Source organism: Centruroides sculpturatus, unplaced genomic scaffold, assembly GCF_000671375.1.
Source record: "Centruroides sculpturatus isolate CEXI.00-Female unplaced genomic scaffold, Cexi_2.0 scaffold144, whole genome shotgun sequence".
NCBI classification, from domain to species: domain Eukaryota; kingdom Metazoa; phylum Arthropoda; class Arachnida; order Scorpiones; family Buthidae; genus Centruroides; species Centruroides sculpturatus.
The window spans coordinates 99,663-113,837 of record NW_019384315.1 but is presented as its reverse complement, the minus strand read 5'-3'; the positions used below and the strand labels follow the sequence as shown (position 1 = coordinate 113,837).

Sequence of the window (14,175 nt, the reverse complement as noted above, 5' to 3'; positions counted from 1 at the left end):
ATAAATTTTATTCGTTGAACGTAAACTAAGCTATTTTGTTGTGTTGAAGTAATATCTTTTAGAAAATAGAAAAATAAATATATAGTAAGAATGCGTTTAGTCTATATAGATTGCCTGCATCACACAGTCTTCATATCTTCATCCTATTACCTTTTCTCATAGAGCCCATAATTCATATGATATGAAGTCCACCTTAAACTTTTCCACTATTTTTAAGGATTTATTTCGAACCATATTAAGTTTATTTCCTTTCGGTATTATTTATTATTTATCGAGTATTTTACCACGATTTCATTTCATTACAATTATTATTTCAGTTACGAGTATTCCCTTTATGGTCATAAGTTTACACCCTTTTTAAATCAACATAAATTCCCAACCAGTTTATTCTATTGGTAATGTTTTAAAGCAGTATATCATTCTTCAACATAAATTTATTTTAATCTGGATTGTTCAGATAATAACTAAGAATAATATGAATCAGAATTAGCAAATAAAATCTGTCTTAATTTATTTTTTATACCACAGCCCGCATCAGTTTTGATGCATTTTATTGATCTTTTCTAGCAGCAAGTGAGAGGCTGTTTTAGACGTAGCTTTCCTCTTTGAATATTAATATTATTATTATTATTATTCAGGTAGAATTGTTTGATTATTAAATATATTTTGTGTAAATTTTCGTAATGACTTTCATCAATTACATAATCTGAATATTTAATTAAAATTAATTTCCGTTTGAAACATGATTTAGAAATTATTTTTAGAAAACATTTATTTGGATGGAATCGCTATGTAATATTACTTTTAAATGTAAAAAGTATATTTGTAGGAGATATTATATTTGGAAAAATATTATTAAATGTAAATAAATTCTCTTGAAAGTTTATGATCACTTGTAGCTAAAACTAATGCATTCCTATCTACAGTATCTTGATTAATAAAGGGTTTATGATACATTTTCAATATTTATTATATATAAATAAAAATTAAGGATCACTTAACCTTAGTGCTAAATATGAAATTAAACACCTACACTTGACAATATTATACCAGTAAGCAATAACAACTTGATTGCTGGTTTAACACTTCGTAAAATTGATTGTCCATTTACACCTTGTTGATGTCGAAAGTATCTGCCTCTTACACAGATATTTTGTAAAGAGGAGAACTGTGAGTTGGGACAAACAGATAAAAATTTTATTTCCCAATAACATTTTTACAACCCCATCAAATAGACTCATAAATAAGACAAACAGAGCATAAATAACTACTTCTTCACCCAAGGGTGTCGATAATTACCTACCTTACTAATTTTTTTATTTACCTCCTGTTTAGTGATCGTAAAATGGATCTAATATAGGTAATAAAACACTACTTTATTGACCCAAGAGGACCTCTACTACCGGTCGGAGGGTATGATATAAAGGTATGAGGAATAGAAGTCTAGTGGAGTAGTTCATTTCGTTTGATGCTAGCGTACTGTACATCCTACCAACCCTTCTCTCACTGTCTTTATGCAATAGACTTTCCCAATAACTAGTAACCATTAGCTTTTCATTATGAAATGCTAGGCATTTGCTTCCTATTTTTGTGGGCCTGTGGATTCTCTCACAAATGATTCTACTTCTCATGATTCTTCAGTACATTTTTCCAACATAAATGATAGGGGTACTGTTGTCTCTAACACTAGAAAAGTTAGATCTAATTAAAGAACTTGTTTAATCGCTTTCAATTACAATTGTACTAATCCAAATATATATATCACATGTGTTTTGTAGGTCATTATAATTTTTCACTTAATGGTAAACGTCAATATGCTGAACTAGACTTCTTGCATAATAACATTATTCAAATTAAAACAGATAAAAATCAGTATGCAAATACAGAAATCTGCTTCATATAATTTGTATTTATTAAAAACATTTAAAATAAATTTTAATAATATATTTTTTAATTCAACAATTAACATTTTTATAATTTAAAACTTCAAATTTTATTACAAGTATCAAAATTTTCAGAGAAGAGAATCAACTCCACACTAAAATATAATTGAATTTTGATGTAAAATAAATGCGAAATCTTAAGAAAAATCTAGAAAGGGTAACTGATTTATCTTGCTTAAATGTTAGCCTTTATCAAAATTCATTTTAAAGTCTTTTAGATTAAACTGAATATTTTTTAAGATTAGATAGGCTATATCATTAATGTAGATGTGATAGAACCTTTGATATTTGATTAGAATATGCTATTAATATCGAATTTTAAAATATAAAAGTTTAAGAGAAAGACTAAAATATGAAACTGTAAATATTTTTTTATTGAATAAAAGAATAACAAATTTAATTTTACTTCTTATATTTTTATTTTTAAACATGTAAGTTTTTGGTCTAATGGAAGTTGCTTTTTCTGAAGATGCTAAAGTGGTCGCCATATTTTTAGAGCCGCCAGGACGAAGGTCGATATTTTCTTGTTTCCTATTGCACTAGGCAAGATACCCGTTCAGCCCTAGTTTTATATTAAACCGAACACCAAATTTATAAATCAGAAAACTCACATAAAATTTTCCAAACAACTTACTTTATATATAATTTATTAAGGAAGCTAATTCTGTGTTATAATTTATTTATATCATATATTTTTAATTGCTCATCGCTCATTTATAATATAATTAATATGCTTTTCTAGTTATAAGTATTTAAGAAGTAATAAAAACTAAATTTACTTATAATAATAATAATAATAATAATAAATATAAGCTTATAACATTTAGCTTACATTATAAACATTTTTTTAAAATACAAAATATTTATTATCGTATAATTGTGCATGTATACTTATTAAAGATTATAAGATATAATAATCCTTGAAATAGATTTTATTTTTGATTTTATAATGATTTTTGTATAGTTTTTTTTTTTAATGTAAATAATAAAGCTATATTATAAGCTTATATATGTTTATATATATTATCAGTCGCTATGATTAAACGAAATCATTTCGAAACTGAAAAAGAAAAATANAAATAAAATTAAATTCAGAGAAATCATGTAAATTTTTTAAAGATGTTTAAATGTTTCCAGTTGATAATGAGCTTATTTAATTTTATTTAAATAAATTGATATATAAAGACGAAATTAATTTCCATTTTTTATATAAGTAGGTTATCGGATTTTTATTTTAAAAAATTAAATTTTTAATGCATTTCTCTTGCTTCAAAATATTAATTTTTCATAAAAATCTTTAATCTATTTATTGCTAAATGTATTTTTCCCGCTAATGAAACGAATAAAATTTTATTTGATTACACTAAAATCAATTTCGAATTTTTGAATAATTTTTAATTATATAGGCTATATTTTTTTATTTAAATTATCATTAAGTCATATTCAAGTGTTAAAATAGGCATACATAAGCCTAATCTATTATGTTAAATAATATAGGCCTATATTTATTAAATTGTACTGGGATTTACATATTATTACAAATCTACAAGTTAGGCCTGTGTACATATAGAAACCGATAAAGATAATGATATAGCCAAATTCAAGTTTAGAATATATATGATAATACTCTGTATGCTAATTCTAAGCTTCGGCTTATATTATTCTAAGCTTTCTCAAAATTATGGCCTAGCGTTAAGTTACAAGATTAATTTGCATTAATACAGCAGCATAACTGATTCTTCTCATTACAAATTACTAGTTAGATCTAATTTTAAAGAAAATTCAACAATTTTTTATGCAAAATATGAACAAATAATAATAGGTTTTTCCCTCTAATTATAATTAAAACAAAGCCTAAACAATAAATAATTGTTTCAGAAAATTTATGGTAGAATTATTTAAATTTCATCTGAAATAGAAATCTAAATTTAGGCATGAAGGCTAACACAACATAATCATTCAACATTATTTAGTCTTATTTCCAGCTTAATATCTGTTAAAGACTTTTGATTTTTGAACAAAACAAAACTTATTTATGACCTTTGAGCACTAATAAAAAAAAAATGAGAATTGAGGTTAGATGTAAAGATAAACTTTAAAATCATTACATATAGCCTAGATATATATATACATATTTCTAATGGAAGAGACTGGCGGATTCTGAATAAGTTTTACATTTCTATAATATTTCTAATATATATATACTTAATAATATACAGAAATTATATTACTTAACATGTAGTAATTTTGTTAAATTGAGCCGTATAGTTCTATGAAATCAACAGAATTCACTATGGATCACAAAGAGTCAAGATTAACATTTTATAAAAACAAAACATAGCAAAAAACGAAATTTGTGTAGTAATTTGTTCAACATGTATTCTATCTAGTAAAAACAATTTTTTTATAAAATGAACAACTTCAGATAGATAAATAACATATTCAATGCAAATTAAATTAAGAATGATTGTTATCTAATATTGTGCAATGTTAAATATCGTATAATTACAAATTATATGCCTTCATATTTGTGTTTTGTATGCATAAAATATTCAATTTAACTGTTTTAACTGTTAATTTAAATTAATTATCCTTTTTAAATAGTAAAGTTTAACTATAGAATTGAACGTTTTAATCTTAACTCTCTTCATCAAAATATATTTATATTAAATAATGTAGGTGAGTCATTTAATCATTATATAGATTATTAAGTTGCAATATAAACTAAATATTTTTAACTTAAAAACGAATAAGATCATTCATCTCTTGTTAAAATCTAAGCAAACTTTCAATCTGATTTATTTCTTAAGTTCATATATGCGCAACCAAGTTGGATGAGGTATATCGCTTGAGATATATTCATCCTCACGATGTAGTCTAGATTTCTCATTAGAATAATTTAATGAAGTTTCTCTAAACACAAGATATGCAAACAGATTCTCTCGTGCAATAACACCAGACGTAGTACTAACGTCTCCTAAATCTCCTCTCGCCATTTGGCAAGCTATCCACAGACACACGTTGCTCTTCGCAGAAAGCGTATCCAGCATACTTTACAGCATACGATACTCCAGAGTCTTAACACCCTGTGATCTTTTAATCTGCTTCAGAGTTATTCGTAAAACTTCAGAACATTAGTGGAGAGAATGTAATTATCGCAGAAACACGCCGGAATGCCTTAATGATATTAAAATGCAGCTAAAATGTGAAGACATCAGGTGAGCTGAGAATAGAAAATGTGTGGTTCCAAAAAGGATGGAAATGGAAACTAAAAGTACTTTAGAAATTAAAAAAGTATGGAGAATTATTTATAAGATTGTTTTCTTTCCAATTGTTGAAGAATTCATATATATTGCATTTTTAAAAGCAATAACAGGGAGAGAATAATTAGAAGATTGCTAAAATCGTTACAGTATTTAACTATTCAATTAGAAAAGATGCTTGATACTTATATAAAATAAAACAGAAGTTAAATAACATTCCCTAATAAAAAAAAACCTGCAATCAAGATTACAATCTGGTGCATTTTAAAATTATATTTTCATTCAATTTCATTAAAATTATAAAGATTTTATACTGTTAAAAATATCATATCCTGGATATTGTTTTCTAGTTTTAAAACTTTTACTACACTCCAATATCTTCAATGTTAACTTAATAATGAATGTAGGGCGATTATTCAAATTTTATTACTTTCAAAATTTTATGTTAAGAGGAAAGATTAATTACAAACATATTTAGTAATTGCTATAAAATTTTATCAGAAAAATTAATCAAGATTGTCTGCTAAAATCGTTTAGTGGTCTGTTAGACCTATAAACTTGTTTTCTTAACAAGATGTATTTTGATTCATTAAATATTACTCTCTTCGTATGTAATTAATATTATTTACCAAATTAATAAATAAATTTAAATTCTTTATCCAATGTATAAAATTAATTACTTTAAATAAATATTAATAGAGCTACAAAAATTCAAAAATTATATTTTTGAATGTTCGTCCTAAATTTATATATGCTGAATAATGAAAACGCAGCATCCTGTATTATTTGTTAGAATAAATTATATATATATTTTTTTAAATTATAATTTTTTAAAACATATTTTCATTATTCTGTCGCTTGTAAAATAAAATAAAATTCAGAGAAATCATGTAAATTTTTTAAAGATGTTTAAATGTTTCCAGTTGATAATGAGCTTATTTAATTTTATTTAAATAAATTGATATATAAAGACGAAATTAATTTCCATTTTTTATATAAGTAGGTTATCGGATTTTTATTTTAAAAAATTAAATTTTTAATGCATTTCTCTTGCTTCAAAATATTAATTTTTCATAAAAATCTTTAATCTATTTATTGCTAAATGTATTTTTCCCGCTAATGAAACGAATAAAATTTTATTTGATTACACTAAAATCAATTTCGAATTTTTGAATAATTTTTAATTATATAGGCTATATTTTTTTATTTAAATTATCATTAAGTCATATTCAAGTGTTAAAATAGGCATACATAAGCCTAATCTATTATGTTAAATAATATAGGCCTATATTTATTAAATTGTACTGGGATTTACATATTATTACAAATCTACAAGTTAGGCCTGTGTACATATAGAAACCGATAAAGATAATGATATAGCCAAATTCAAGTTTAGAATATATATGATAATACTCTGTATGCTAATTCTAAGCTTCGGCTTATATTATTCTAAGCTTTCTCAAAATTATGGCCTAGCGTTAAGTTACAAGATTAATTTGCATTAATACAGCAGCATAACTGATTCTTCTCATTACAAATTACTAGTTAGATCTAATTTTAAAGAAAATTCAACAATTTTTTATGCAAAATATGAACAAATAATAATAGGTTTTTCCCTCTAATTATAATTAAAACAAAGCCTAAACAATAAATAATTGTTTCAGAAAATTTATGGTAGAATTATTTAAATTTCATCTGAAATAGAAATCTAAATTTAGGCATAATCACTAATTTATAGAATAATATTAAAAATATATATATATATTTTCCTTACAAATTGCTAATTAAATTTTTACACCTTTGTATCAGGAAATTTAGGCTTATATATATATTTTTAAAATTATATTCTTTGAATTAATTATAAGGTTTAGATTTAGGTTCTATTTCTATCTTAAATTTTCTAAAATAATTATTTATTCTTTAGGCTTTATTTTACTTATTAAATTTTACTGATCAAATTACAAATTTTCTATATTTTTGTTGTTATATTAGTAAATAGTTATGTTTAGTAAAATTAGGCTATATATATTGGGAGCTAATGTCATGTATTTTTTACTAAAAGAATAACAAAAATATAGAAAATTCGTAATGTAATTTTATCAGTAAAATTTATAAGTCTACATTACATTTACCTAAATTAAAACTTTTGTTATAACCTAATCAATTTAAACTATGATTTTAAAGCAGTAATTAATTATTTTATATAATTATCCTTTACTAGTAAAACTCACTATAAGTACAGATTTTCTATAATCATTTTAAGTTTGGTGGACATAAAAAGAATCAAACTGCTACATAAAGAAGAAAGAAAAATGCAGAGTTGAAAGTATAGGCCTACTACAGTGCACAGATTTATTTTTACAGATGTTCTAGAAATTTGCTTGTTTAAGCGTATGTCAACCACGAATGCTGAAAATATTATTTCCAAGTGACATATGACCACATGACAGATAAATAAAATTCTTAAGAAACTGTAATCAACTAAATCTGCTTATTAATCATTTTGAAAAAGAATATAATGAATTTTAATGAAAAAAGTGATTATTTATCATATGATAGATCTATTTTAACATTAGAGTTAATTCTCTCAAGTAATAATTTATATTAATCTAGATTCTTAAATGAATTATTCAATCCAGAAAAAATAAATATGCTTTAAAGCAAAAAAATGTAGCTTATTAACCATAAAAATAATGTAATTTTTTTTACATAAATATAGCAATTATAATTTTAAAAAAATGAAAATTGCTTATCTGTAAGCAATTTATTGAATATATTTAAACGCGTATTTACAATAAGCACTGCGAAATATGGTTACAGAAAGAAGGAAAAAACACATGGTTTGTAAATCTTCACATTATTAAAATAGTGGAGAAAAAATTTCTGAACTCATTTAACAACTTCCAGATAGTTTTATTTTCGAATTATCGTCAAGCAGTACAAGTTTGATCAATGTATATTCGTATCTATATATTGTGCAAAGGACTACATTAACGGAAGTTTGGAAGCTGAGTGAAACTGCTGTAAATTAATAAGTTCCATAACTGGTTCCTAGTCTAATAAACATGATACGGCTACCCAGACCGGAACGTGTAAAACGGCTTATGTTCGCATTGATGGTTGGTGCGAAACCCTGCTAATAAATATCTCGTTGCTACCGGCTCCTAGCGCTCACTCATACCAGAAGTATGGTTTATGATGTTATCGTATCCAAATACCTGCAATACAACTTTGTCTTGGATATTTTCTTTTACTTGAAATATTTTTACATATTTCTTTAAAATATTTTAAATATTTATTACAATTAATTTCATACGTATAAATTGCCATGTGTGCAATTTTATTACCGACTTTAAACTTGTTTTTATAGTGTAATGCTGTTTTAAATATTTAATTAATATTTAAATTGATGTTTTATTTTTTATTAGACTCGAATCTAATGTAAATTTATGAAAAAATACTCTATTATCAAAGATAAATCCTTTTAATTTATCTAAGTGTTAGAATAACTTTTTTTCTACTCTAAATTTCTTAATAATAATGAATGTAACATAAATTACATTTAATGTAAATTTCTTAATATTATTTTATGCGTATTTCAAATTCTATAATGTTGCTTTTAATGATGTTATTTCCTTGCAACAAATATTACGTTTAAAGATTGCTTTAAATAATAGAGAAATATTACTACTATTGCTGAAACTGTATTACTAGAATTCCCGCATTATTTGGTGCAATCTAATCATAGTTCTAAGCTTTAAAGTTAAAATTATTTGACAGCTTAAATATCTAGTTCTATAAACTTAATTAGTCTAAACTGATCCTGATTTCTAAAAGCCTCACTTTCAATAGTTTACCTTTAAAAGGTGGACGTGTTTATTTGATCATTAGATCCAACTCTAGAATTTTAAATATTTACTTTTCATGTTTACGGTATGAATTTAAACAATTTACTGATTGAAAGATTCTTACGTTTTTACACACTAAAGCTGCATTGTCTTCATCAACACTTAGCATTGGGTTCAATCTACAGTTAGATCATTTAATAAACGTTTACTTCCTACTTTTGATTACGATTAAGTTTACATAAATGTTTATAAAATTATTACAGTAAATTCTCTTTAATTTATGAGGATAATGTTCTAATACTTTACTTTTATTCATTTTTGACTTTAACGTTCGATTTCTTCAGTTTTTATTTATCTAACAAATCTATAAAAATCTAATTTATTTTCAGTATAAGATATAAGTTACCTTTGCTAGATTTATATACATTATTTTTGAAAGAAAATTTAATCCCTAAATACAAAAAATTATATTAATTTATTCCGATTATTGAAACCACTGAGTTTTCTTATTCTTAATTTGTTCTAATTATTTATTTAAATATTTGTTAAGTTCTTACATTTTTCTGTTGTTTCATTCTTAGTTATTTTTGGTTATTGATCTACAGTGTTCTTCACTTTCCTTTAATGAATGAGACATTACAGGTTGAGCCTTTATAGGAGGACATCTGGAGAATCTGATGTCAGCATTGACCTGTCAAAGTCTGCATTTCTCTGTGGATTAATTGTCATTCCGAGCTTAACGCACAACCCATTAGGCCAGTAACAAAGTGATGTTTAGGCTTTTCGAAAGACAGTTTGTTTCCAGAATCGACCATTGCAAGAAATGGATATCGAGAATCGAACACTTCACAAGATCACTTTGGAACTATAACAGTAACATTTTTCGAAGCCGATTAAACCATCGTAAAAGAGGTTTATAAAAACATTGTTTCGTCGTAAAAGTAAAATCGGTATATAAACTAGGCCTAAGTAGCCTACATAGGGAATTCTTTTACTGCTGACTCTGTTTAAAATTCCAAACTTTTTCCGTGTTAGAAATCGCTGCAGTTTTTCACCTTCGAACAAAACAAGTTTTTATCTTCAATGTTAGAAAATTTTATCAGATATATTTCATCAGCAATTTCCAATAGAAATTATTAAAAGTTTACTAGATTTTAAGCTATTTCTTAAATTCAAAATTGATATCTCTGTTCTTATCTAAATTCTTAAATAAGGTCACGTTAATTGATTAATTAAATTAAAATCGTTTTTCTCATGTATATTGAATAACTTATTATTAAAAGTAAGCAACTTAAATAATATCCTTTCGAAATCGAAACTAATCTTACCTGATATGTGAAGAAATAATTAGAAATATTTCTTTTTTAATTTTTTCAAATTGTGAATAAGATTTTGTGAAAAATAGTATGTGATCAATTTTATAACTAAGACAGGCTTTTTCTTCTTTCACCTTCGAATGAAGGGTGCAATAATAAGGTAGTAAAATCTGGATTTCTTTTTGCCATTAGTTGCTTTCTTCCATTAGTTTCTTTCATGTTCATTTGACCTCACTGACCAATCGCAGCTTTCCAACTGTCCCTTATTTATAGGTCAGTCCGTCTCAATTTTGTTTTGTAAGTTTTTCTTTTCCATAGAATAGTATTCTACTAAATACTTATAATTCTAATCTTTTGTCATACATTCAATTCTTACTTTTTACATTAAATTATTTGAAGATTTGACTTAAATTTTTCAGGTTTGTAATATTAGCAATGTTTAAAATTTATTATACTCAAAAATATTCTTGTAAAATGTCTTTAAAGATAATTTGCAAGAATATTATATTAGTATTCTTGTAACTTATGGTATATTTATGTAATTCTATATATTGACTGTTAATTTGTTAATGTTGATGATGTATTTAAGTTAACACAATAGATGTAAGCTAAAATATGTATTTTTATCTATTAATACGAGAAATCTCGTAGAAATTCAGGGCGATACGAGCCATTTTCTTTTATTTTTTTATGGTTTTATATTTTTAAAAAATGAAGAAATATGAAAACAGAAATACAAAAATATTAAATTTGAGACTTTCATGAATGTAAAGTCCGAGATGAATGGATTTTCTATACTCTTGATTAATACGTTATTGTAATAATTTAATGTTTACTATTATAAAAATTAATTTCATTGATCCAAGAAGAAATTTCACTCAGTTTATTAATTGCAAAGAAAGCTCTAGGCTCTTATGTAAACTTTTGTTTGTTTCTCTTAGATGAAAATGCTGTTTCCTTTTATCTGAAAAATAAAGAATTTTTTTTTAATAAAAAGTAAATTAGTTATTGATAAATAATTTTTGATTAAAGTAATAAAATACACTAATCTAAAAATGGATTATTCGAAATAAACACTTTGAAATTGAGATGTACTTGAAAATAATGATTTGAATTGCACTCAGATTTTATAAACGTTAGTGTAACTAAATAGTTAACATTCTAAGTTATATTCAAAACTGGAAAAAGAAATAAATTTATATTAGTAATGTTAAATGCAACTTCTTTTTATGAGATTATTAACATGCTTTTATAATTCAATATAAATTAATAATGATATACAGGCCTAATAGATTAAAACATCACTCGTTTACTCTGTTTCTACAAAACTATAAAAATATAATTTATTACAGATCACATTTCCAGCGCAAAGTTTTATTGAAACATTTTTATTGTACCAAATATCGTTAAAATTATTTTACTTATAGAAACAAAAAACAATTCAGTAAAAACGGAAAATTAAAATAATTTAAACCGTTAAATTTTACTGTTGAAAGTAAATTTTTTTAAAGGCCGGAGTTCATATACTTGTTACATTGTTTTTATTAATACAGACTTCAATAAGCTTATAGTTAAGCAATTTTTGTGTGATTTATATTGAACTGATATCGTATAAATGTAGAAAAATTTAAATAAATTCCCAATTTTATAAAATATCGAGAGAAATAAAATCACTACTTTAAATGAAATTTTTCATAAACTTTGTTAAAACAGTGTAAAATTTTTAAAAAATGTATAAATATTTATCCTGCGATATTATTATTTACCATATTTAAATTGAAATATATATATGTATTTTCTAATTCTAAACTTGAACATTTAAAACTACAAAGTCTCTGTAACAATAATCATTTTTAAACTTATTTTTAAAATATAAAAGTTTAAGAGAAAGACTAAAATATGAAACTGTAAATATTTTTTTATTGAATAAAAGAATAACAAATTTAATTTTACTTCTTATATTTTTATTTTTAAACATGTAAGTTTTTGGTCTAATGGAAGTTGCTTTTTCTGAAGATGCTAAAGTGGTCGCCATATTTTTAGAGCCGCCAGGACGAAGGTCGATATTTTCTTGTTTCCTATTGCACTAGGCAAGATACCCGTTCAGCCCTAGTTTTATATTAAACCGAACACCAAATTTATAAATCAGAAAACTCACATAAAATTTTCCAAACAACTTACTTTATATATAATTTATTAAGGAAGCTAATTCTGTGTTATAATTTATTTATATCATATATTTTTAATTGCTCATCGCTCATTTATAATATAATTAATATGCTTTTCTAGTTATAAGTATTTAAGAAGTAATAAAAACTAAATTTACTTATAATAATAATAATAATAATAATAAATATAAGCTTATAACATTTAGCTTACATTATAAACATTTTTTTAAAATACAAAATATTTATTATCGTATAATTGTGCATGTATACTTATTAAAGATTATAAGATATAATAATCCTTGAAATAGATTTTATTTTTGATTTTATAATGATTTTTGTATAGTTTTTTTTTTTAATGTAAATAATAAAGCTATATTATAAGCTTATATATGTTTATATATATTATCAGTCGCTATGATTAAACGAAATCATTTCGAAACTGAAAAAGAAAAATAAATTATTTGTTTAATTAAATCAAAAATTTTTGGCATTATTTGAAATGTGTCCACTAATTTCTTTTAGGCTTAAGAAGTCATGGCGACTTTGGCCTTTCCGTCCATCTCCCGTTTGCAGGTGTGTGGTCCTTTTTTTCTTATTTGTCTCTTTTAAGTTTTATCATCTAGCATCACATGTTGTTATTTCAGGGTCTTTTTTTATTATATATAAATTAAGACGATAAGTAAGGCCTATATTATTTTATTTACCTTATTTTTTTGGCACGGGATACATAATCAAAATTTTGGGACATTTTCGGCTTTTCCTTGTTAATTTACTAATATTAATGCTAAAGCTAATGATCAGTAACAATATAAAACAATTAAAAAATTTTTATATAATATGTAATATAGGCCTAGGTTTTAAGAAATAAATTTTATCATCTTAATGAAAATAATTCTCGATAATATCGGCTTTTAAGAAAATTATACATAATAGTATTTGTTTACTCAATATTTAATTATTTTAAGATAATTGTAGCTGTTTAAGATTTAGATATGTTCTTACTAAAATAGTTTGCTTGTAATTAGATCCTAAACATTTATAATTATTAAAATCAAAATTAATTATTTGTTACATTACCTTAATTTTGGATAACTAAACCTCAGTTAGTTTAAATTTACAACAGTCTTATGCGTATACAATTTATAAATTTAAACTAGGAATATAAGTTATAATAATTTTAATAATATTATATATAATATAATTAGTTTTTAGTGTGCACATATATTAGAAATTTGAAGCATTCCCATCGTTTTAAACTTAGTTTCTAATGTAAAATACACATATAATTTATTTTTTTAAAGTAACTTTGTTAAAGTATTTAATATAGAAATTTATTTTATTTTTATTTAAAAATATGTGTACATAATATAGAAATTTAAATTTATAATATAAATTGATCTAATTCTTTAAAAAATAAGTAAATATTAAGATAAAGCTATTAGACAAAATTATATATTTTTTAGCAGTTCATATTAAAATGAATTATTTTATGAAGTGTGAATACAGCTTATTAAATAGAAGAGTTATAATATTTTATAATCTTTATATTAAAGTTTAGGCCTATTAGTTTCACTTTAAATCTTCGAATTTTATGTTAACTCGAACGTAAAGTAGTTTAATTATGCGAAAGATCAACT

At 23.8% G+C, this 14,175-nt stretch overlaps 1 protein-coding gene across 1 annotated transcript in view; it reads left to right on the top strand.

Annotated features, from left to right (window-relative positions):
- The window catches only part of LOC111623141 (homeobox protein abdominal-A homolog), a 44,435-nt gene that overhangs the window by 15,396 nt on the left and 14,864 nt on the right, over positions 1-14,175 (top strand). The window contains exon 2 of the mRNA XM_023365627.1: positions 13,061-13,111. Coding sequence (XP_023221395.1) covers positions 13,061-13,111 — 51 coding nt within the window. The remainder of the gene's footprint in view (positions 1-13,060; positions 13,112-14,175) is intronic.